Genomic DNA, 27,999 nt, shown 5'->3' with positions numbered 1-27,999 from the left:
TTGAGTTTCACGAAGGTAACATGGCTGTCAATGGTGAATACTTACCCATTTTCGTGACTTTCAAGTATTGTTTGTTTTCCTATTTTCTTCTTCATCCCAAACTTGCACCCAATTACTGTTCGTCAAAAAATTACCAGTCGCCAATTTCCAGTAAGGAGGAAGGGGTTCGAATTTTGGATTTACTTCATATGGGTCGGGTTAATTATGGATGGGTCTAATATCCACGTGGACCAACAAATCAATGCCACCTATTTAATTAAAAGCCCCACATATGTCATCTCATACTTCCATTAAAATGAGGGGCATTTTTAATCCGAAAATAAACGTTGGGGGTATTTTTAGACCAATAGGTGGAAGGAGGGAAAATTTAAACCATTTCTAATACGTTAAGGGCATTTTTGACCCTTTTCGAAGGGCATATATGCACAACTATTAGACGGTTTGGACATATATGGGCCGAACTAATAACGACGAACATATTTATCCTATTTCGCATAGTTCACGGGCATATTTGGACCTTTTCCGATTAAAAAATAGCCAAATTTATAAGCGGTCATTCAAAAATAGCTACAGTTTCAAAAGTAATTGAAATTTAACCATTTTTCATGTAAAGATAAATCTAAATGAAAACACTGTTTAAAATCCGAAAAAATACTCCAGCATAATATACTGGAGTTCTATTATAAGTATACTGGAACTCCAGCATATTATAATGGAGTTCCATCATAAGTATATTGGAACTCCAGCATAATACACTGGAGTTCCAGTATGATTTATCGGTTCAGTATAATATGCTGGAAGTTCATACACAGGTGCTTCAATCTCAAGTATTTTATGCTGGAACTTTCCGCGTGTTGGAGTTCCAGCATAATATGCTGGAAGTTTTACACATGTGTACCGATCTTCAGTATATTATGCTGGACGGGTTCCTGTTGCAGCAAAATAGTGGCTAATTTTTAATGACTTTGCAAACGCTGGCTATTTTTGAATGACCAGTTCGAAAACTAACTAGACCGTGTTATTTTTACAAGAAATTGAGCAAACTTCATTTATAGCAATCCGAAAAAACTAATGACAATAGGTAGCTATAAAATAAACCATATAATTAATAGCCCAAATCAATTACAAGGGCTAGCCCAAAAATACTGTCACTTTCCCTCCCCCTCCCCCTTCAAATTTCAAACTTTTCAACTCCGTAACCTGCTTTAATCAGTGACGAAGCTAGAAAATTTTTCAAGGGTGTTCAAACTTGAACAAGAAAAGAAAATTCTCAACAAGTAGGTGCACCGAAAAATTTAAATCAAACAACGTGATATCGAGCTAAATTATAAAAATGCAGGTAATAATACAAACAATTGGATAAATGCAAACTAATATAAAAGAAGCGTCGAAAAGCGATTCTACTTATTTTGGTAGATTGATTTTGAGAAACCGAAGTTATTTTTGGTACTTTGTTGTAAAATTTCCACAAGTTCATTGCAACTTCAATTTCCTGAATGTATAAAGTACCAATCAAGTACACCTCAATTCCATTCTAGCAGTGCATCTATATGAATATTTTGTAGCCATTAAACTCTATTTAAAATTAGGCTCATCTCATTCCAATACTAAATTTTTTGCTTTTTATGGCAAATTAGAATTCTCTGAAGTCTCACACTTATATCTATATGAACACACAAGCCTTTTCTCAATGAACCAGTTCATGCACTTATACTAAATGGAAGCTTCTTAAAACAACTTCGAACCCGTGTTAAACTTGGATTCAACAAATTTACTAATTTATTTTTCCAGATGATAGGATTAGCATAGTATTCTAAAACTGTTGCACAACAATCCGGTGGACAGAAAGTGCCCCCACCCCTATACCAAACAAAATAGAGATTTCAATCTATGTATCAATCAAGTACACCTAAACTAGCCGGGCGCTACATGAATATTCTATATCCATTAGTTTCTATTTAGGCTCAAATCTCTTGAGTAAACCCTTTTTAACCACAGTACTAAACCAAAAATCAGAAAGAGAAAAACTAAAACTGTTGTGAATACTGAAAACTAAAACTTTGAAGCAAAACTAAAACTTTGAAACAAAAACAGAAAAGAAAAGACAATTAGACAAGAGTTTCTAAGTTCTAACCACAAAAATGGAGCAATGGAGCTGTTGTGAATACAGAATAGCGCCGAGAGAGAGATAGAGCAACCAGAACTTCCCCAAAATTTCTAGGTTTTTTCTTTGTCTGCGTGAGGAATGAGCAATTGAGAGCAGAGGGATCAATTTTGACCATTTAGTGATTTAGGGATTTTGATTTGTTTAATCTAACGACGTCGTTTAGTCTTTAAAAAAAAATAAAACGCAACACAAATTGTGTGATTTGCCACTGGGCTACCCCTCTTCTTTGTTGCAAGGGTGTTCAATATGTATTACATATATGTAAATTCAAAATTTTTACCGGTATATACAGTGTAATTTTTCGACGAAGGGTGGTCAACTACACTGTAGCTTCGCCCTTGGCTTTAATCCTTACCTTCCCCTTACTCTGCCACCTACTTAGAGAAATTCGAAGTAAGTTATTTGGGCATTTTAAGACGGGGCACATAATTAGTTTGTGAAACGGTCCAATTTTCTTCTCGCTAATAGTTTAGGTCAGATTACTTTTGTTGTTACTTGAATTGGCCAAACTTACCCTATCGACTACCTGCAAAAGCTTTTCAACATGGATTTTTTTACAATAAAATGGTCAAATTTATCCTAGAACTATGCAAAGTGATTTCATATTTTGCTCTGAAAATTGAATAACAAAAACAGTAACGCACTTAAATTAAGTTTGGAATAATAAGTCTATTGTATATAAATTATATAGTGACAGTCTATTTTGTATAATTTTTGTATAGTGACAGTTTATGTTGTATATATTGTCACTATACAAAATATATACTAAATAGACTGTCACTATACAAAATATATATAAAATAGACTGTCACTATACAAAAATATAAAATAGACTGCCACCATACAATTTATATATAATAGACTGTCAGTATACAAATATATATGAAATAGACTGTCACTATATAAAATACAATCAGACCTCTCTATAACTGCATCTCTATATAACAACCTTTCACTATAAAAGCCAATTTTTTTTGAACGGATTTTATATTATGTTATAATATATGTCCTTTATAACAGCACCTCTTGGTATCCTCAATATGCGTGCTAGGGATCTCTTGGTATCCCGCACCTCAACTCAAATCATAAATACGTACATGGGATCTCCCGGGATGCCGTCCCGTAGTGCCAAAGTAAAAACACACAGCAACAACACAAGGAATACTCAATTAAGCCAAATTTCGTACCAACTAAAACAAGTAATTCTAACATAACATGCTTCACATAATACAATTACGACAGTTTAAGCAATAAAGCAATTAAGTAAATTAAACATGTTTTTCTAACCTAACAACAGATTTAAATTTCAAGTAGAGTAAGCAGGAAAGGAAAACACAATTAAAGCTACTTAAGCGAAAACAAAATTTTCAATAATTAGCACAAGTACGCACTCATCACCTCACGTACAAGGCATTTCAATTACCACAATACCAAATCCTAAGGGGAATATCACCCACACAAGGTTAGACAAGCCACTTACCTCGAACCAGCTCAAAAGTCAACCCGAAATCGCGTTCTTGCCACGAGTACTCGACTCCAAATGGCCCAAATCTATTCAAGTCAATTGCATAATGTAAATAACACTTCAAGTAACTGATTCTACAAATAAATTCTAAGCTAATACGCGAAATTAGGTAAAATAACCAAAACGCCCCTCGAGCCCACGTCTTGGAATTGGGTGAAATTTACATTTTCAGAATTCTCATACTCTCACACGTCTATACATAACAAGAACACTGAAATCGGAGTTCAATTGTCCCCTCAAATACCCATGTTAAGGTCTCTTAGTCTCAAGCCCTAATTACCCATTTTTCCCAATTTTTTTCACTACTAATTAGGCCTTTAATCACATATAAACGAGTTATGAAGTTAAAAATATTACCTCCAAGTGATTCCCCTTTGATTTCCTCAAAAATCACCCTCAAAAGCTTCAATCCCGTTCAAAAATGGTGGAAAAATGAAGAAGGGTCGCGGATGGGCTATTTAAATACTATCCAGATATTCCTTCTTCGTGAACGCGGAAGGCCCCTTGCGTTCGCAAAGCACAATTTGCTTGGGTCCAGATTCCTTCATCGTGAACGCGATACCCATGACGCGAACGCGATGCAAAGCCTCCTCCTCCTATGCGAACGCACGAACTCCATCGCGAACGCGTAGGTATAAAACATCCCAGCTTTGCGAATGCAGGAGACTCGCGAACGCGAAGCACAAAAACTCCCCCAGCCCCAGCTCCTCTTCACGAATGTGAGACCCTATTCGCGAACGTGAAGAAGGAAACCAGAACTGGGCTGCTGCAGTTTTTCTACAATTCCAACAAGTTCAAAAATGCCCCGTTGAGCATCCGAAATACACCCGAGGCCCCCAGGACCCCAACCAAACACACCAACCAATCCTAAAATATCATTCAAACTTGTTCCAATCTTCGGAACGCTCAAAACAACATCAAAACACCAATTTAGCTTCGGATTCAAGACTAAGAACTTCAAAACTCTCAAAATACACTTTCGATCAAAAGTCTATCAAACCTCGTTCGAATGACCTGAAATTTTGCACACTTCACATTCAACACTACGGAGCTACTCCAACTTCCGAATTCCATTCCGACCCTCGGATCAAAATCTCACTATCGAACTGGAAACTTAAAAAATTTAACTTTCTTCATTTCAAGCCTAATTTAGCTACAGACCTCCAAAACCCATCATCCGAACACGCTCCTAAACCCGAAATCACCCAACGGAGCTAACATAACTATCAGCATTCCTTTCCGAGGTCGTCTTTACACTGTTCCGACTACGGTCAAATTTCCAAAACTTAAGCTCTCATTTAGGGATTAAGTGTCCCAAAACTCTCAGAAATTCCCAATAAATCCCCCCGACAACTCACAACAGCAGATACAAACACGGGGAAAGCAGTTAATAGGGGATCAGGGCATAAATTCATAAAACGACAGACCGGGTCGTTACAGGAAGGGGGCTGGACCAGTTCAAAAGGGGTTGGGCTTGGGTATTTTTAGGTTATGTTTTGTGATTGGACTTGGTTTAAACATTGGCCCAGCCCGATTTTGAAGAAACAAAGACCCTTTTTTCTTTAATTAATTTTAAAACCTAACTGATTTTAATAAAATCCTAGATTAACACTAAATTGTCTCACATTATAAAATTACACTAACTATTTATTTGTATTATTTACATAATTAGTCAATCTTAAGTTTTTAAAAAAGAAAAATTACTAGTTTTTAACATTGAAACTAAAAATGTCAAAAATAAATAATTTTTGTGATTTTCTTTTAATAAAGTAATTAAATTATGTAATTAGGCATTAAATTAAATTAAAAACCTAATAATGCAAAATGATGAAGGTTTAAATATTTTTTGTTAGTTTTCATAACTTTAAAAATGAAAATGCAACTAAAAATGCAAATAATTTCAAATAAATACCAAAAATCCTAAAAAAATCTAAAAATAAATAGGGCTAATTTATTTATTAATTTTGTAGGAATATTTTAATGGGGTAAAAATTACATGCTCACAACTAGAAGAAGACAATACTCAATTGAATATAAGGTCCTGATAAGGGAGAATACTGTAACTTATGAGACTAGGATAATGTATATAAATTCGGGAGTATGAACTTCTCTTTATGACGTGTTATCAAATACATGTAGTTACGAGATCATGCCAAAATGAAGGAAGGGGCTTAGCCTTAACATACCTGAACCTATTCTCTTGAAAATTCTTCTAACACACGTCAATCGCGACGAAACACGTAATGGCCAGATCGAAATAGGGAACAATCCGTATGATATTCTTGAGAAAGATAGCATCGTACTCCCTTATAATTGCAAATTCTCATGTTGTTTAAGATGCTATAAAATCAAGTGCTCTATCAGGTGTTATTTTGGGATTGTAGTAGGAAAATGTTATGTATTCTTTTAATACATTCTAACGTGTCTTTGTAATAGAAAGAACATTATAATTGAATCGCTTGAACATCTAAAAAGTCAAATGAAGCAAAATGGTCACAAATCTTCTAAGTATGTGTTTGAATGGGTGTGGGTTCACTTTTGGTGGTGGCTTAGTCACATAACTTTAGTTTGCCACCTTTCAATTTGATTTATGAATCACTTAGTTTGAAGGGTGGGCTGCCACGTTGAGAAATTTAATCTTTATCCAATAATTCCCCAATTAATTAGGTAATATCCTATTAACCAATTACCCATATAATTATGAATTATCTCAACTTACTTAAAACACTACTCACTTTTAACACACTTTGTACACCTTACTATTATGGTCATGTAGTACCTTGTATGACACTAGTCCATAAATACCGGGTATTATGGCTCGTACCGTATTTTATCCCAAATCAACAACCTTCAACGAAACTCATTTTCTTTGATTCGTTTACCCTTTAACCTTAATGGCACTCTACTTATCACCTATTATAAATTGCATAAATGCGCATAACCTCAAAAATAATCTCATCCCCGAACTTACGTCGATTAGCTTAAAACGAAACTTTAACGTACAAAAATGTGAAATGTAACATCTCATTTTTGAGCTTATATATATTTACTTATGGCGTACTTACCCATACGAAACATGGGGTGTAATATCTCCCAAAACTTGGAACACGGTAAGTCACAAGCTTCTAAAATCTTTGTCAACTGTTCTCTACAATTGTGCTAGTATCAATAAAAGGGAACCAACATCAGATAGGATTGGAGGGGACTCCGAGGTCTACGGATGCGACAGATGTACCTTTTAGTCTCCGGAATGGGAGAAACTGTGCAACTAGAAACAAGGCTGATAGGAGGTACCTGGATCTACACACGAAAAAATATGTGCAGGAAAAGACATGAGTACACCACAACGGTACCCAGTAAGTGCCAAGCCTAACCTCGGTCGAGTAGTAATGAGGTTAGGTTAGGGCCCTACTGGTGTGTGTGTGTGTGTGTGTGTGTGTGTGTGTATAATAAAACAAAACAGAATGAAATATTGCAGTAAAATAAAGACCGAAATTTAACAAGATTGAAATCATAGAAAGGTAACAACTCAGTACACAAAGATAACAACAAGGGATCTCCCGAGATACTATCTCGTAGTCCCAAACGTAAATGTATAAAGGGATCTCCCGGAATATCGTTCTGTAGTCCCAAAGTAAATATGCAAGATAGGGGGATCTCCCAGAATACCGTTCCGTAGTCCCAAAGTAAATATGCAGGGGGATCTCTCGGAACACCATTCCGTAGTCCCAAAAGTAAATACACAGCTCAAACAATAGAAATAACAGCTACAACACGATATCCTACAATTTAAACTAAGTACAAGTCGAGGACAAAGCAGGGAATTCACTAAGCCTACTGCACAGAGTTCAGATAGGCAATTAAGACAAGTAGACATGCTATTCTAGATGAAACATGATAATTACATATGCTAGTGTAGCTCAAATAAAGTGAAAGAGGTTATTACTTAGTGAAAAACGGAGTTTTACAACAAATATCCCATGTACGCACTTGTCACTTCACGTGCACGACGCTCACATATCAAAAAAGTACCAAATCCTAAGGGGAGTTCCCCCCCTTCCTGCCCCCTCCTCCCACAAGGTTAGGCAAGCCACTTACCTCGAACCAAGCTCAAATCAATCTGTAACAACGCCTTTCCCACAAATATCCAACTCTGAATGGCCAAAATCTTGCCAAAATCAGTTACATAACATAAATATAACTACAAGCACCTAATCTAGCTAATGAAATCAAAGTTAAAGCAAGAAATTGGAAAAATCGCCCAAAAAGTCTCCCCGGGCCCACGTCTTGGAATCGGGTAAAAGTCATAAAATATGAACACCCATTCGCTCACGAGTTCACTCGTATCAAAATTACTCAAATCTGATATCAAAATCTCGATCAAAACCCCAAAATTCGACCTAAGAATTTTCTCAAATTTTTCCAATTTTTCACCCCAAATACGAAATTAAATGATAAAATTAATGATAGATTAGTGAGATACAATAGAAAATCAAGTTAAGAATCATTACCCAATTGATATCTCTGAAAATCCCTCAAAATCTCATCCAAATCCGAGATCCGAAACTCAAGTTTTGATAAAAATGGCCAAACACCTCGTTTTTAAACTTTATATCTGCCTAGTTAATTCCTTCTTCCCGAACGCGGTCAAATCCTCGCGTTCGCGTTGAAAAAAATGACCAGAAATTCCTCTTTCGCGAACATGAGTGACCTCTTACGAACGCGTGCCTTTCACTGGCTGACCCTACGTGAACGCGGAACCCTATTCTCGAACGCGTAGGCATAATGCCTGAAGCTCATTCCGTCCGTTCCTTTACGCGAATGCGAGGTCCCTATCGCAAACACGTAGCCTCAAAGTTCCACATTTTTGCGAATGTGGGAACCATATCGCAAATGTGAAAAGCAACTCAGCTGCCTCCCCAGATGCCTTTTGCAAACGCGAGACCTCTCTCGCAAACGCGATAAAGAAATGTCTACAACAAACACCATAAATATCTACTCTCTTTTCTGAAGTCCAAAAGGTCTGTTAACCATCCTAAATCAACCTGAGGCCCCTGGAACCTCAACCAAATATACCAACAAGTCCTCAAACATCATACGAACTTAGTCGATCCCTCAAACCACATCAAACAACATTAAAATCACAAATCATCCTCCAATTTATACTTAAAGAACTTGAAACTTCAAATTTTCACAACTGATACCGAAACCTATCAAACCACATCCGATTGATCCCAAATTTTGCACACAAGTCATATTCAACATTACTGACCTACTTCAATTTTCGGAATCAAAATCCGACCCCAACATCAAAAAGTCCTCTACTGGTCAAAGTTTCTAAAAATTTAATTTTCGTCATTTCAAGCCTAAATCAACTACAGAACTCCAAAAAACAATCTGGACATGCCCCTAAGCCCAAAATCACCCAACAGAGCTAACGGAATTGATGAAATTCTATTTTGAAGTCGCCTTCACATAGATCCGACTACGATCCAGATCCTAAGACTTAAGCCTCCGTTTAGGGACTAAGTCGCAAAATACTCCAAAAACCAAAACGAAACCTTCCGGCAAGTCACAATACCATAAATAGATACGGGGGAAGTAGAAAATAGGGGATTAACAACCGGTCAGGTCGTTACATTAATGCGTTTTAGCATTGGTCCCTAGGGGACATCGACTCCTCCAATGATCATGTTGATAACGTGCTGAGGTTCTTCTTGTTATGTCTATTTGTTAGAGTCCCTATTCTTAAAGTGACTTTTGGCTCGATCACTTAGAAATTCACGAAAATTCCAGTGTCACGCCCCAAACCTAAAAAGGCATCACTATGGGCACCCGGTACCTTACTCAACTGAGTACCAATGTAACATATCTTTTTTATCGTACTATCATTGGTAATTGGGCCAACATGGCCACAACTCGTAATGTATAACTATATGTGGAAAGCACTGTATAAATGAGCCATATTTCTTAAAACATGAATACATATGGGCCGTCAAGACCTCTGATATACTGTACAAAATAAACCTCTATCTACAAAGCCTCGAAGAGTATTTGACATGAAACAGGACAGGGTACCGGCCTACCCATAAGTCTGTAGCAAAATTTTGACACGATGACTCATAGACTCGGCTGCACTCCGAATGAGGATAAGTCTTACCGATCCTTCGCTGAATGCTAACATCATCTACTATGAGGGCCCGTCAAACTGATTGTCTATACCTGTAGGCATGAATGCAGCGTGCCCAACAAAAGGACATCAGTACAAATAATGTACTGAGTATGTAAGGCACATTAATAAGTATATAAAAGACATGGAAGAAACATGGAGTAAATGACTCAACCTACAAGTATGGATAACTCTGTAAATTATGAAATACTTATAGTGTCATGCATATGCGTATGTATGTCATGTCGTGCATAGGTACATGTGTTCATAACATCATCAAGCCTCTGAGGGCATCCCATTATATCATCTCAGCCATTGTGGGCAAAATCATCAACGTATACCAGCTGATCAGGTGGTGGCGTGTATATAATGCCATAACCTTTTCCCATCTCTCATGTACATATATATGCGTATATAACGTCATCTGGTCATGGGTCAATGTACATGTATAAATGAATGTAATGCATGAGAAGTACGTCAATAAAATCTCTCGGAGTGTTATAAGACAATTATGCCTTTGATTAATATCATGAAGTAAACTTTATCAACATACATATTTTCTGAGACCTATGAACATATGATAGAATAATAGGACATGTGGGGAATCAAGAACATAAGCATCTCTAGCATTTCTATGAATAGAGTCATTTATGGAAGTTGTGCATTTTCTCGTTTCGTTTGTATCGTATGGATCATGCCAAAAAGAAAGCCGGGGTAGCCTTAACTTACATGAATCGATGCTCTTGATAATCCTTCTAACATATGCCAATCGTGACGAAACACGTAATGACGGATCAAAGTAGGAAAAAATGATATTCTTGAGAAAGATTGTACCATGCTTTCTTAGAATTGCATCTCCCGCATAATAGGATCTTGTATGAATTTTATTGAAGAAATTTATGTGCAATAGTAGATCCGTATGAGGTCTTTCCCAAACTGAATGAATGTATTCGAAAGATGCCTTATTATAGTAGTGTGGGCCCTACTTGATCATGCTTATATTAGCCACCCAAAAATCCCTTAAAATGCTACCTATCTTCCAAAACCAAGAGTCATTACTTGGATTTTGATTCAACCTTATGGGCTGCCACATGGGTTCATCAAATCTTATTCAATTATTTGAATTAATTATCCACTAATCATTTAATTAATTTTTAATCTCCCATTAATCAATAATTAATCAATTAACCACATAATTAAGAATTATCTCAAATTACTTAAAATACTAAACTCACTTTTAACATACCTTATACACCTTACTATCATGGTCATGTGGTACCTTGTATGACACTAGTCCATAAATATGGGGTATTATAGCTTGGATTGTATTTTATCCTGAAATATCAAACTTTGACGAAACTCAATGTTTTCGATTCGCTTACCCTATTACCTTCACGAATTTACTTATCACTTGTTTAAAATACTATAATACTTATAATTTCAAGATAATCTCATCCCCGAGCTTAGGTCTATTAACTTACGATGAAACTTTAACGTATGAAAATGCGGGATGTAACATATCATTTCCGAGCTTATATCAATTGACTTATGGCATACTTCCACATATGAAAACATGGGGTGTAACAGCCCGTTATTCAATAACCGAACCACTTTTTCTCTTAATTATCGGTAGTCCTCGATTATATGTCCATGAGTGCCATGATACTTACATATCAAGTTAGGGTCTCTCTGGGTAGGGTCGAACTACAATGGTCGAGGCCACTTGGTATTCTTTATGCGCTCGATGGAAGATACGATGCTAGCAACATCGACATTGAAGTTACATTCCGATAATCTTGATGCTTCTATGGCCCTGAGAGGCCTGTCGAAACCGTTTTTGCTCATGAGGCCCCAACTATTATGGCCTTGATCATTCGTCTTTTCATTTCTTGCAGGGCTATGCCCAGATCTGTTACCTCTTCGATATCCACTATACAGTTGATACCGATCTCTGTTCAATCTTAGTTCATGATCAACGACTCTCTTAGGCCTGTCATTAGTTCTGATGGGATAAACGGACCTAGAAGGGGCCCCAAGCTGATCGTCCTCGACTCTGATTTTTGACGGGTACCTATTATTAACATTGGCCCAAGTTACCGTCGAGTACTCTATCAAATTCTTTTTCAACTTCTGTGAACACAAGGAGTTTCTGGAGTTGAGCCCTTGTGTGAACGCCTGAACGGCCCAATCATTTGCTTTCGGAGGCAGGTCCATCCGTTCCATTTGAAACCTTAATACGAATTTCCTGAGCATTTTGTTGTCTCTTTGTTTTACCTTAAAATGGTCCGATTTTCTGGTCTCGACCTTGATGGACCGCCCCGGCATATGCTTTCACAAAGGCATCTGCAAGATACAAATAAATCAATAGAATTTGGGGGTAAGTTGTGATACCATATCATTGATTCCTTTGATAGGTTTTCTCTGAACTTTTTAACAAACCAACTCGATTTAATCATCTTCTAAGTCATTTTCCTTGATGACACACGTGTACGAGGTCACATTCTCATTTGGATCCGTGGTTCCGTTATACTTCAAAATATCGGGCATACAGAACTTCTTCGGGATTGGCTTCAGTGTCGCGCTCGGAGGAAAAGGCTTTTGGAAAAACTTCTTGGAGTCCAGGCCTTTCAATATCGGGGGCGCTCCTGGGATTTGATCAACTCTGGAGTTATAGGTATCCACTTTTTTATCGTTGGCCTCAATTTTCTTCTTCCTCGATTCAACCCACTTTGTTAGTTCCTCAAGCATTTTTATTATTTCGGGGTTGGTCCCGGGCTCATCTTCACCCGGCTTTTTTGTGACTTGCTCATTTCTTCGGGTGTTTTTCCGGAATGGTTCGGGTCAACCTTGTTGGAGGTGCGGCTTTGATTCTGTAGTTGTGTTATCACTGCCTGTTGGGCCTGTAACATTTCGAAGATCATCCGCAGATTGATCCCATCGCCTTCGCCTTCGGGCGTACCTCGAGTCATTGGTCGGTCTCCTCCGTAGAACGCTGTTCTCAAGGTCAATCGGCAGGTTTGCAACGATGGCCACATGTGAGTTTCCATCGATTGGGTCTATAATTGGGTCTCTGTTGGGATTAGCAAGGGCACCTCGTTGCTAGGTACTATATTGTTATTTTTGCCATGATGGCCAGACTCAGCATCAACGTTCAAGTGAGCATAGTGAGAGTTTGACATTCTTAGGTAGATCTGAAATTAAAATCTCAAAGAACATGCATAAAATAGAGTGTGTTATGAAAATTTGTATCAAACTACCACTATTATCCTTAGCTCCACGGTGGGCGCCAAACCATTTAACCTTAAAAATGGATAACAATTGAATTTATACATGATTTTAAGGATATGTGGACTAATTACAAGTGACTAATACCATTAGATGAGCAGCTTAAAGATAGAATAAATAGCCAAACTAGTAGTAATATTGAGTTCGGTCTCGGTTATGAGATTAACAATTAGCTTGCCTTCAATTCGGAGCCAAATATTTATGAAGAACTATGATAAAAAATAAGAACTTTGAATAACTTTTGGAAGTAGAGAAAACAAATGTATATTTTCTTGGTATGCGTGTTATAATATGTCCCTTGAATAAAAAATATCTCCTTTATGTAGTAGGAGAGTTTCACCCCTGGTACAAATCTAAGAAAGGTAAAAATCATCTTTTCGTAAATCACTGATCTGTTGTCGATACGGGCCGAGATCCAAACTGTGATATCCGGTTAGACACGGATATCACAGCATTTTGTTAATCGTGTACGGACGTTTGGTAATGCTTTCCGAGGTCTTGGAGCTCGAATCAGATCCGGGGGCATGGTCTCAATGGCTCCGAGGGCAGATGTTTTGTTTGGGTCTTGATACGAGAGGCTCCCAGCTTCGATTTTGATTCCTTGTAGTTACGTCCTTGCTTCGTTTGACCCACTGGGAACTCGGGGTTCTTATTAGCCCCAATTTTACCCGTATACAAATGTGTAGCAATTTCAAATCCGAATAAAGGCCGAGGGTTAGTGTCACGACCCGGATTTTCCACCCTCGCGAGTCGTGATGGCACCTACTAGTGAAAGCTAGGCAAGTCAACCAACTGAACTATTTACCTTTTTCCAGCTTTAATCCGATAACAGTTAAGAGCCAACGATTAGATAACAACAGAATTGAATAAGTGGAAGACTGCATTGTAAAGATTTAATAATACTGCTAATACCAATCCATAACAAATCTACCCAAGACTGGTGCCACAACTTCACAAACTGTCTAGGAGTACTACAAGCAAAGGTCTGAAAAAAATAAATACAACATTGTCTATGGAAATACATGAAAGAAACAGGAATAGTAGATAGAAGGAGACGCCAAGGCCCGCGGACGCCTGTAGGACTACTTCGGGTCGCCTGATGAACAAGAAACAGCAATCTCATTGCAATTCGAAATCTATAGCACTGGGATCTGCACAAAAGAGTGCAGAGTGTAGTATCAGCACAATCGACCCCATGTGTTGGTAAGTGCTTAGCCTAACTTCGGCGAAGTAGTAACGAGGCTAGCACCAGACTAACAATTAAACTTGTACAGTTAAATCATATACAGCGGAAAAGAAGAACAATAATGTACAGTTAAGTATGAGAGGGGTAACATGCTGCGGGGACATCGAATAATAACAGAATAACAACAAATAAATATGAGGATCGCCACAGTTCAATTAAAAATAGGAAGGGGAGATCATGTTGCGGGGTACAACAAGTATCAACAGGAAACCAGCTATTAAATATAGAGAAATCGTAACTCAGTTATCAATAAAAATCAGGAAAACAAAGACAAGTGCACGGCATCACCCTTCGTGCTTTAACACTCTCTCACCAAAATAATACACGGCATCACCCTTCGTGCTTTAATACTCTCTCACCAAAATAATACACGGCATCACCCTTTGTGCTTTACACTCTTCCTTACCCAAGCAACAATCACAAGGCAAATAGGGTAAGAGAATCTATAACATCGAAATAAAATCAAGTAACAACAGAAAATCAGTAAATAAACATAAAGGACAACATAACTCAATTATCAGCAAGAATCAGGAAAATCAAGGACAAGTGCACAGCATCACCCTTCGTGCTTTTACTCTCGTACTCACCATAAGAATCAATATAAACTGCACGGCATCACCCTTCGTGCTTTTACTCTCATCCTCACCATAAAATCAATATAATCGATACGGAATTGTACATCGTGCGACATGGCATCAACCTTCGTGCTTTACACTCTTCCTCACAAAATCATACACGACATCACCCTTCGTGCTTTAACACTCTTCCTCACCCAAACAACAATCACAAGAAATAAGGAAAAGGAAATAAATGGAACCACAATAAAATTCCGGCAAGGGAACAATAGTACAACAATCAAATCTCGGCAAGGGAAACAATATCAAAACAATAACATCCCGGCAAGGGAGACAATATCATGATTCTCTCTCTCCTTTCTTCTTTCACATTTACTTCACAACTCAATTCACAACTTGAGCCAATGCTCTATAATGTTCAACAATTCTATTCTTAACTTGAGCCAATGCTCTACAATGTTCAACAATTCAATGCTCAACTTGAGCCAATGCTCTACCATGTTCAATTAACAATAATACTTCCAAAAGTCATATTCCTCAATAGAAATTATCATATAGAGCATGAACAATACAAAATTGAGTCACATTAATCATAATATAAGACTCACATGCATGCTAGATACCAACGTATAGATACTCGTCACCGTGCCTATACGTCGTACTCGACAAATAACACATAACAAATAGGACACAACTCCTAATCCCTCAAGCTAAGGTTAGACCAAACACTTACCTCGATGCCACGAACATAATTCAAGTCTCAATTATCACTTTACCTCTTGATTCCACCACCAATTCACTCGTATCTAGCCACAAGTTACTTAATTACGTCAATAAATGCTAAATGAATCGATTCTAATGCATGAAAATAAGTTTTCCAAAGTTTTACCCAAAAAGTCAAAAATCGCCCCCGGGCCCACAGGGTCAAAATCCGAGGTTCGAACCAAAACCCGATTATCATTCCCCCACGAACTCAAATATGTAATTTGTTTTGAAATTGGACCTCAAATCGAGATCCAAATCCCCAATTTTTGAAAAACCTAGGTTTTACCCAAAACACCCAATTTCCCCCACGAAAATCATTGATTTTGAGTTGAAATCATGTGAAAATATGTTAAAGATTGAAGAAAACTAGTTAGAAATCACTTACAATTGATCAGGAAGAGAAGTTGCCTTTGAAAAATCACCCTAGAGAGTTTATGGTTTGAGAAGATGTGAAAAATGGTTGAAAATGCGTCTAAGTGTGAATTTACAGGTCTCTGATATCGCAATTGCGACCTTCAGAAAATTGGGACTTTCGCAATTGCGACCCACTCAGCTTTCCGATCATCATCGCATTTGCGAGAGACCATTCGCAAATGCAAAATCACATTTGCAAGAAAACAGTCGCATTTGCGACTCAGGCTGCCATGTCCATTATTCGCATTTGCGAAGGTTTGTCGCATTTACGAGCTCGCATTTGCGAGTCAGACTTCGCATTTGTGAAGCCTGCAGACCTGATCATACCAGCTAAAAACCTGCAATTTTCCCAAGTCCAATTTTACTCCGTGGCCTATTCAAAACTCACCCGAGCCCTCAAGGCTCCAAATCAAACATGCACACCAACCTGAAAACATCATACGGACTCGGTCGTGCATTCAAACCACCAAAATAACATCAACAACTATGAATTTAGCATCAAAATAATGAAATTTCTTAAGAACTTCAAATTTTTAAATTTTCTCAAATATGATCCGATTCACGTCATCTCAAGTCCGTTTATTACCAATTTTCACAGACTTATCTTAAATCACATATCATGGTTTCAGAAATTTGAAATACAATAACATATCACAAATGATCTCAAGCGTGGTCATAGACCTTATTACAAGCAGAATCCACTTGACTGACACTGTGGTTGGGAATTAATTGAACTATGGTTACCACTAACACTTAGGGGTCGTTTGGTAGGGTGCATAAGAATAATGCTGAATTGGGTGTATTAGTAATGCTAGTATTAGTTATACTTGCATTAGTTATGCTGGTATTAGCTATGCTGGCATATTTCTTATCCATTGTTTGGTATGATGTATTAAAGCATTGCACATTTTCTAAAAGAATTGTTTGTTTACAAAAATGCCCTCAAAACTAGCCCACACTCTAACTTTTTAAAAGAAACATATGTTGAGAAATGTTTTTATATGAAAAAGTTTTAAAAAAATTATTTTATTTGTCTACCTATATTGTAAAATAAAATTAAATATTTATTTATAAAAAAGAAAATATGCTAAATATTTATTTATTTACTAGGGATATAATATTATTTCTCACTATTTTGATTATTTTGAACTTGCATTAATATATTAACTAGCATATTTTAATCAAGCATAAATTTTGAAGGACAATTTTGTCTTTAATTAAGCTAATGCATGCATTAAAATCCATTGCATTGCTAATACCATTATTTTCTATGCATTAATTATGCATAAGATAATACCAAATAGGATGTATAACTAATGCTTGCATAAATAATGCATAGGTTCTAAATGTCTACCAAATAATGTATTATTAATACACAAAGTTAATGCATGCATTAACTTATTTAATGCATCCTATCAAACGTCCCCTTATAGTCTAGTGGTACTGACAAAGAGTTGTGGGTTCAATTCTCAATATTTCCTTCCCCTATGTAACAATAATGTTTTTTTTTCTTTTTTTCTTTTTTCTTTTTGAAAAACAAGTATTACTTTCAGAAAATCAGGCGCTCAGTCGGTGGTGGATTCTAAGGCAATTTGCCAATAGATTTTGAGTAAAGACACCAGCTTATCATGAGGGGGACAAATTTCTTTCACCGCTGGCAAATCATTTAAACTTGTCACACATAAATAAAGCAGTGGGGTGTTTTCCCGAACCAAAATCTTCACACCAAGGACGTCTTCATATGCTTTATGAGATCCAAATGTTGTGACCAGCAAGATTTGTAAGAGCCCCAATTCATTTCCTTGGATTTCAGGAATTCCCTCTTCCACAAATCTTATTTTCTCTAACACTTCCTCTTGAGCCTTCTCTTGTTCTTCTCCAGTTGACTTCCACAACTTAGCCGTGCTGGGTAAAAGATGCTGTATATATTAGAGCAAAGTAATGTTAAAACATCTTTAAAACAGGCTGATTTGACCATATTGAGATGTCCTAATATTGCACACCCAGACATAAATAAATAAATAAAAGTGTTCAGTGGTCACACAGTTCAACATGACTAACCTGATCAATGTAATTAGCCCAAAAATGAATTATGGCTCTTTCATAGGGTTCTTGTGGCAAGATTCTAGGTCCGGTCTTCCAGGTTTCATCGATGTATTCAAGAATGAGGAGCGACTCTAAAAGAGTCCGGAACCAATTATGGTTCTTTTGGACTCAAAATATATAAATAGGTGATAAGAAAAAAGGTAACAATTTTATATATAGTGCCACAATACTTGACGCTATACATTAACGTTAACTGTGCCGTTAACGTATAGCGCCAAATATTGTGGCACTATATTGAAAAAGCTGACACGCCCAGATATAGCGCCAAAATAGCTGGCGCTATACTGAAAAACCTGATACGCCTAGGTATAGCGCCAAAATACCTGGCGCTATACATAAATTTTTAACAACAGAACCTTCTTCATCGTCGTTCTGGTCTCTTCCTCAATATTTTACTCCTCTTTCTTCTTGGTCCCCCATACCCGCTGCCCACGAGTTAAAAAAAAAATTTGGGCCCCCCCGTCACATAAAAGTTGTAGAACGTAGGTCCCACATTTGAATAGAGCTTTGTATTATTGTTGATTCACACTTCCGAAGTCAAAATTTCAATCTATTTGCTTTCCGAAAATTCTAAATCGAGGTATTTCAGTTTATTTTAAGTTGAAACTTTTATAATAATGCATATTATTTGATTTGTATGTGTTGTATTTCGGTTTATGTTTTTTTTCCGAAACTAGCATGTTAGATTTATCCGGATTTCATATTAGTGTTTTATTAAAAAAATATCCTGATTTATATATATGTGTTTTTTTTTTGTGTTTTATTTGCAATTAAATTTATTTGTTGTTTATGTTTAGTTTAGATTATTTTTTAGCGTAGTAAAACTAGACCTTTTTAGCGTAGCAAAACGTAGACCCTTTTAGCGTAGTAAAATTTAGAGCCTTGTAGCACAGTAATGTGTAGTATTTTAGCTTAGAATCCTTTTGTTTAAGTATCTTATATTGGTAGTTGAAAATGCAAACTTTGTACAATTAAGTTAATAATTGTATCAACACACATAATTAGTAATTTGTACAATTAAGTTATTAGAAAATATGAATTTAAATTATAATAAAAAACACATAATTATTAATGATAGTTTGGTGCCACTGGGCCTCAAAGTGTGTGTGTGTGTGTGTGTGTATATATATATATATATATATATATATATATATATATATATATATATATATATATATATATATATATATATATATATATATATATTTGTACAATTAAGTTATTAAAAATATGAATTTACAGTTGACGACATGAACGCGACTATACATCCCGGCCCTCAGACTTTGAATCTATTATCCCTGCAGCCCCAGCATAGATCCGAGTATATATGGGACGGACAATTGCTTACGCAGACTTTCCGGGCCAGGAGAGTGGATCTATTGTGGGAGTTTTTGAGTCCTCCCCACGTTCTACATTCTCGCGTGGTCCATTACCTGGAGGAGATGGGATTATATAGGATTATTAGGATTGGCCGGATACAGCTCGAATATGCTTTGATCACGACCTTGATTGAGCGGTGGCGACCGGAGACGCATACTTTTCATTTGCCCATCGGCGAGGTCACCATCACACTCCAGGACGCTGAGATTTTATATGGCCTATCCATTGATGGCTTGTCAGTTTTACTGCCTGCGACCATAAGATATTATTCGCGGCACGCATATTGGGATATGCTGCACATGCTCACGGGTTTCATGCCGGAGGACGAGGAGGTAGCGTCTGGGTCCAGTCGTATACAGTTGGTCCCCATTAAAGACCACCTGGTGCAGATCCACCATACTATCACCGACGAGTCAGCGGAGGTGGATGTACAGCGATATACGAGGTTGCTGTTGCTCCTTCTATTTGGGGGGGTCTTGTTCCCGAACACTTCGGGGAACCTAGTGAGCCTCCGTTTTCTGCATCATATTGCCCGGTTCGAGGATACAGCCATCTACAGCTGGGGTGGTGCTGTCATCTCATATCTGTACAGGCAGATGTGCCAGGCTTGCATCGGCACATAGAGAGACGTTGGTGGCTTTCTGCCGCTTCTACTGGTGATAACATATTCAAATAATATGTTCATTAGTTACAATTCTACCTAGTTATAGTTAATCTTATACTTTACGTCAACTTTGTATGTTAGGTTTGGGTCTGGGAGCGATTTCTGCAGTTTCGGCCACCTCTACCACAACTACCGGCTAATGTAGAAATTCCGCAACTCCCTCTAGCCTGTAGGTGGGTTATGCGTCGTACTCTTGAACGAGAGTATGATACCTATCATAATCTCCCCCTCTACAGGGATGTGTTGGATCTGCTGGAGGATGCACAGGTGAATATCTAACTAAACTTAACTGTTATAGATTAACTCAGTGTTGCGCATACTAACGGTTTGTGTTCTTATTTGATAGCTCATCTGGACGTCGTACAACATTGAGGTGATAGGTACCCTTCCAGCGTATTGCACGTTCGGCCGACATATTTGAAGGGCTTCTGTCCCACTCATATACCTCGATATTGTCGAGCATCATGCATCCGAGCGGGTATTTCGTTAGTTTGGCCTACCGCAACCTATACCGACTCTGCCTGCATGGCATGCTTTACATTATGAGAGGAATGATCGGTCCAGGGCGGACGACACATTTATGGCATGGCTTAACGAGCAGTTGGGTACTTGGGACAGGTGAGGGGACTTGACCCCACCTACGCAACACTTTCCTATTCAACGTTATATGGCATGGTACCAGACTGTTTTCCGAATTTTTATCGGGAACCCAGTTCATCAGGCACATGGTCGGTACGTCCCATACGCCGGGAGACACGAGGCCCTGGTATATTTTCTGTTATTATTAATTATATACCTGTAATTTAGTGCCAAATATATAGTTTATATTTTTTACTTTGTGCAGGCGATTGGATTGCATACCGTCTATCATATGTGGCAGCAGATGTAGAGTCATGTCCACGATCCTGTGGCCATGTAGGAGTATAGTCATCGATTCATGGATGTGGCTGGCCAGACACTGCGGCGAGCCCGATTGGATCAGCGTTTGGCACACGAGGCTGATTATATGGACCCAACGCAGTACCATCAATTCATGGACGTGGTCGTGGGCGGAGAGGAGGTGGTCCCCAGCAAGGGGGCGTTGAGGCTCCTGCTGATGATGTTGCTGCTGATATGGCAGGTGACATGCATGAGACGGGCATGCCGTCTTACAGCCTTGGAATTTATCGCACTCCAGTGTCATCGCAGGTGACCCCATCGGGTCAATTATTGATCACGGGCTCGAATATTCAAGGAGTGGATTGGGGTAGATACTTCCCAGGACCGTCTACCACTGTTAAGGATGGACCGACCCGTGATTTTTATAGTGGGCGCCGACTGAGTTATGGCTCCACATCACATGCGCAGGTATGAGTTTATTAGTATTGAATTTGAATTTGTTTTAACTGTAACTTATTTATTTTCTTTAACTTTATTAATTTCCTTTTTAAGGCTTCATGCGATGCAGCGACAGATGACTACATTCAGGATCTAGACACGATGATGGTAAGACAATATAAATTGTTGTGAATTGTTATGTAGTTTTCTATACTAAGTTTCATATTATTATGTAGCCTTCTACTGGAGCTGACAGCACCACCGATACATGTCATCCTACGCCGCATCCGGCTATAAGGAGACAATTTGATGATGATGATCCTGATAGCGTACCCGGACTAGAGGGGATGCGCCTCAGGCCAGCGGCTTCATTGAGACACACCGGATGCGGGACACATTGACATGGTGTAAACAATATTTAATCGAATATGCCCATTACTTTTTTTAGTTCTCCATTCGTTTGATAGTTTCATAAAATAAAATTTAGAACAACACAAACACTTAAACTTAACTTCCACTTCAATTAAAATAAAATTTAGTACAACACAAGCACTTAAACTTAACTTCCACTTTAGTTAAAATAAAATTTAGTACAACAAACATGGAAAACATTACTACAGCAAAAACACAAACATAGTAGGCCAACATAATAAAAATACATGAAATATGAAAAATACACTAAACACATACATTCCAATGTTTAGCCCCAGTTGGCATTTATTCTCCGCTCCAACCACTTATATCGTTCTTCCCGTTGTTCTTTTTCTTCTTCTACCTCTTTCAGTTAGCCTTCACCTCCGCAAGTTCCTGTTTATATATTTTCTTACGTTCCTTTTGTGCTTCACAATTCCATTGTGTTTTCTATTTTTCTTCTCCCACCTCCTTCAGTTTCGCCCTCAAGTCTGCAATAATTCTATTGCTTTCTTTTTCATGTTCCCGTTGTCTTAAACACATATTATGAAGAAACTGCAGTTGTTCTCTGTAACATTCTTGATAACATGGTTCATCAACCCATTCCTCAAAATCACAAATAGGTTCGCTGGGAACCTTGTAAAACTGGTTCATACAGTGCCAGTAGCGGCGTCCAACTTCACCACCGTCCCAACGATTTTGCATCAAGCATGCTTTTCCACAGTTGCACTTTAGTGGACGAAGAGGTTGAGCCATTTGTGAAATATTTGCTTTTAGTAAAAAAAACCTTACTTTTAAAAAAATATTTGCTTTTAGTAAATTTTGAGCACACAAAATAACTACAATGAGCCCGTTATTTATAGGCGAGACAACACACACATAATGTACTATCTAATGACGCTATATTTTGCGTGTTAAATATCATGATGTTGACAAGACAACTTTATGTCAGCTGGTTAGCTTTTTCAGTTCGACAAGACAACACACACATAATGTACTATCTAATGGCGCTATATTTTGCGTGTTAAATATCATGATGTTAACAAGATAACTTTATGTCAGCTGGTCAGCTTTTTCAGTTCGACAAGACAACACACACATAATAAATATACAAATAATTTTATTAAATTATTATTTAAATAGGTAAAATGGGAAAGTACAAATCATAATTAACAAGCATAATTTTATTTCATAAATCTTGCAACATAGACATAACAACTAATTATTACAACATCAACTCATGGGTAGTTAGGTACACTAGAAGAACACCCACCCCGAGCTTGATTACTGCTGCCACCCAAAGGAGATTTTCTACGGTCATGTCCTGTTTGCGAGCATATACCACATTTGCGCGCATAAACGGTGTCACTAACATCCATTTGGTTCCGTATACACGTTCTCTTCTGCACCTGTCTTTTACGCAAATAGGACTTGTTACACACCATTTTAAATGATTCCAGAGGCCAATAATACTCAGCACCCACTAGCTGCGACTGACCACTATATGTGTTTAGGTACTTGGAAACGCTATATTGTTGATCAACATAGTTGGTCTCCGCATAACCAACACGTTGAAAATACTTGATGGCATGTGAGCAAGGCATGTGGTAGATGGACCATTTCCCACAGGAGCATAACCTTGCATATTTATTTACAGTATGTACATTATTACCCCGATTGTTATGGATAGCGGTGTAAACTTCAAAAACACCTCTTTCGTTATCATACTGCAAAAATGAATGCCAATGTGCTCGCCGTCTGTATTTGTCAAATCTCTTCATATGCACTGACATAAATTCAACACCCCTCTCCATCAATTCCGTTGCAGCTACAAATCGTTCAACAAACCTCTCCGCCATCTACTTGAACGACATCCGCACCATGGCTGTGATGGGCAATCCTTTTGCCGACTTCAATAACCTGTTGAAGGACTCTGACACGTTTGTAGTAAGAATTTCCCATCGTCTGCCACCATCCGCATGCAACGTCCACTTTTCAGGGTCATGTCGCATTAACCAACGATAGGCTGCCTCGTCTTCTTGCCTGATAGAATCCATATGCCTCTGGAATTTATGATGTTGGTGGTCTGTTGCTGCCATCCACATCAAATCATGTAGATCCTTGTTGGGATGTGCCTTCTGGAAATTGGCCTTCAAGTGCCTCACACAGTAACGGTGGTATGCATAAGGTTCTTGCCATGCAGGCAAGTTCTCCACAGAACTTAATATACCACCGTGCCAATCAGATATTAGACAAATACCTGAACGCTGTTTGACAATGTGCTCTTTCAGGTGGTTCAAAAATAGCGTCCACGTCTATGTTCTTTCATTGGCACAAATGGCAAAATCTAGAGGAAATATTTGTCCATTAGTGTAAGCACGTGATTTTTGCTTCACGGGCAATCGCTCCAAAAGAAAACAAAAATAGTAACAAATGATTCCGCTGTACAATTTTTCGATTTTTCGTGGCATGTGCTGTTAGTCATTTGTGGTTCGGTCCATGTTGCCTTTGATCTTATCAATCAAAATACAAAGTATGTCTGTCATGGTAATCAAACCGTAATTCGGTCGTTGAAAGAAAATTCAAAATATATATGCATCGTTCGTTCTAGGTTGTGATTTAACTTGCTTAAATATTCTTGTGATAATTGTGTTAAAATGTTACATTGTTGTTTGTGTTAATTTCATTGTTTTTTATTATTATTTCATTTTGGTTTTAAAATTAGAAAAAAAAAAAAGAAAGAGTGAATGAAAATCAGTTTGGGCCCAAGAAATGTAACAAAAAAGGCCCAAAACCGGCACACCAGTCCAGTCCAAGTCCGGCCTGCCCAAGTACGGACCCAAACGACGTCGTTTTAGGGACGGTTAATCTGAGCCATTCATCTCCATTGATCCGATGGCCCTTATTGGCCCTCATGACCCGACCCATTCCCATTTTAACCGACCCCCTACTTAACCAAACGACACCGTATTGTTAAGCTTCCCTAATCCTGATCATCAATTGTAATCAATCCAACGGCCAGGATTGAATCACCCTCCCCATATATAAACCTAACCTAACACCCCACGCCCCCTATCCGAACCCCCCTCCACTCATCTTCCTCACCAAGCCCTGAAACCCCCCGAAACCCTAGCAGCCGCCCTAGTTTCCCCTTCACCAGAACCCGGCGGCATGAACGCCGGTGACCACCTCCTGAACACCCTAAGACCCCCTCACTCTCCTGAACATGGATCTGTTACTCCCTAGCCTCAAATCACCTCCCATCGTCTCGAATCTGGATTTGAAGATTCGAGACAAAACTCGATCTATGCCAAACCTCACCATCTTCATACCAGACACTCCCCTGACCTCCCTCGTGACCAAACCAGGCCTGGTTTGGTCCGAATCTACCCACAACTTCTAAAAAACCAGATCTGAAAATCCAGACCTTAGAACACATGAACCTGGGGAATCCGGCTAGCCTTAACGGGGGTTTGAGGTCTAATAGACCTTAATCAAGGTGTTCTCATGTGAGAACACCCTGATTAAAGTTTGTTCGGCCTCAAATGGTCAAAGTTGAGTCAAATTTGGGTCAGTTTGGTTTAAACATTTTTCGGTAAGTTTTTCTTTTCCTTTTTGTTTTATTCAACTGCTAATTGAGTTGTTAGCATGCTTTGTTGTGACTGTGTGTTATTGTCTGATAATTTTCTTAATTTCTTCCATCTCTATCAAAGACCTTTTTATTTGGTCGATTGTTTTCTGTGTATGTTCTGAATATATTCTGTGATATACATGTTCGATTAGGATAGTCGTTGCATAAATAATTCATATAGGTTTCCAGTGATTGAACAAAGTTGTCTGAAGTCATTCGGGACTCTGTACGTGTTGTTTATATGAACGATTGATTGTTATGTGTTACGATTAATATAGTCGAGTCGATGTATGTCGTCAATTAGTTTCAGTCATTAATGGTAACAACTTGATCCGTGTTGTTTATTTCTACTGTGATCGTATTTGAATCCCATTAGGAACTGAATTGTATTGCCTATTGGTTTTGTTCAAATTTGAATTAAAAGAACATCTAGGGGGTAGGTTATAATGGCAGTTCAGACTTAGAGCTTAAATGGATGCCATGTTCACTTAGTTCAGATGGTGGGTAGCATAGGTATGGTCAGTTGTTTTGGATTAAAATAGTCTGATAGCACATGCTGTCAGATTATATTCCTGCTGCCCATACTTTGGTTAAATAAATAAGGGATTAGGACACTTTAACAACAAAAAAGAGAGAGGGGCTATCAGGGATTTCATGGGAGTCTTGTTATTTAAAATAAGTAAGTGGAAAAACAACAGGGAGGGGGGAATTCTGAGTTGTTCAGCAGGCTGTAAAGTGCTGGGATTAGGCTATAAGAAGGGGGACCTTCCGTGAGAGGAGGGGGAATTCTTTTTTTTGGAGCCTAAAAAGAGGAGGTTCTTCTGAAAAAAAACTTAGTCTTGAGAGAGGTCTTGTAAGTTAAAGGAAACTGAAAAAATATAAGGAAATTTCCAGAAACACTGTAACCAAACACTGTCTGAAAACTGCAGAAGAATTCATATTGGTCAAGCTGTCTTGGCCAAGTTCTGTTGTTTGCCCTGATTGAGCTGCTTGTGATTGTTGAACTGCTGGTGTTGCTGCATCGAATACTCTGTTATTTCTGTTGTTTCACTACTCTTTTCTGGGATTACTTGTTTGGTGCTCGACCATCTGTTGGTTTTTCTTTGTTCTGGAAACTGTTGCTGGTTGTCTGTGGACTGTGGAAAACACTTGTGGTTGTTGGTTTGTTGCTGTGTTGTTGCTGTGTATCTGATGTTGTTGTGTTTGTTGCATACTGCCCAGCTGATCATTCCTTTCTTCTTTTGTTCTCTATACCAGGTACACAACCAATACACTGTCAAATGTAATTGGAAAATTGAGCATGAATACAAAAAGAAAAGACCTGAAGTTGACTTTCATACATAGATTGTTACATTAGATATCATGTACTGTATAATAACTTTCATTCCTGTGTTGACAATAGAAGTAGCCTGTATGCCCAGTGTATATCAATATAGATTAGCTGAATGATAGTTTATATATGTATGCTGATAGGTGAAAATATTCCCAACGAAATAGGTTGTATCTTAGAATTAGTTTAACTTTGTAATATGTCCTTTAATGTAGGCCAAGCCTGAAAATCATACTCTACTAGTTAAGTTCTTCCCTTTCTGATAAACTGCTTCATATAACTGGTAAACCATGTTTTAAGACAAAGAACACGGAGACTGCAATCTCAACCTCACAAAGGTCGAGCCCAGGTCGAAACAGACCAAGCAGGCCTGCATCGAACAAACAATGGCCCAGGTCTGGTCCATCACGCATGGGCTGGATTTGGGCCCTTGACTTTTGCTCGGCCGACTGTGTACGTGGCCGTGCTTCTGATTTTGTGCAAGCATTCGGAATTCTGTATAGATAACTTGCAAGCATGTAATTAACTAGGGCTATCTACTGTTTTCAATTAGTAGAGACAAACGCAACAAGAAACGTAGTTGCTATAGGATATCCTTTTAAAATAAGGACGAGATGAGCCTCGACAAAAATAAAGAAAAACGCACAAATTGCGGGGCCCTTGTTAAATATATATGTTGAAGCATTCAGTCCCTAAGGTGGGTCGTTTTGCAAATCTCACGACCTTCCCGGAATAATAACGCGATAGCCTCTTTAAGCGCGTATTTAATAATTTTACCTTCCTTAATTCGGGTGCACATTTATGTGACCCAAATCCAAATCTCAACCGAGTCGAGATATATCGATAACCATGGGTACATTGATGTAACGTGGTTCGAGATATGTTTTCACGACGTTGCAATTCTCATAAAAATAATAATAATGACAAAAGCGGTTAAAAGATAAAATTTGCACATGGTTCATAATTGTATTTAAAATCAGATAGTCAAGCCAAAATATAACAGTTGAGAGACCG

At 38.0% G+C, this 27,999-nt stretch overlaps 1 protein-coding gene across 1 annotated transcript in view; it reads right to left on the bottom strand.

The window, feature by feature from the left end:
• Positions 1–17,711: 17,711 nt before the first annotated feature.
• The window catches only part of LOC107827070 (glutathione S-transferase U9-like), a 29,297-nt gene continuing 19,009 nt past the window's right edge, over positions 17,712–27,999 (bottom strand). Inside the window, exons 2-3 of the mRNA XM_075240216.1 lie at positions 18,208–18,317; positions 17,712–18,065 (exon numbers count right to left, since the gene is read on the bottom strand). Of these exons, the coding sequence (XP_075096317.1) occupies positions 17,712–18,065; positions 18,208–18,317 (464 nt within the window). The remainder of the gene's footprint in view (positions 18,066–18,207; positions 18,318–27,999) is intronic.

This window comes from Nicotiana tabacum, chromosome 20, assembly GCF_000715075.1.
Source record: "Nicotiana tabacum cultivar K326 chromosome 20, ASM71507v2, whole genome shotgun sequence".
Classification (NCBI taxonomy): Eukaryota; Viridiplantae; Streptophyta; class Magnoliopsida; order Solanales; family Solanaceae; genus Nicotiana; species Nicotiana tabacum.
Note: the sequence above shows the minus strand (reverse complement) of the source record. Positions and strands in the feature narration are given on the sequence as shown.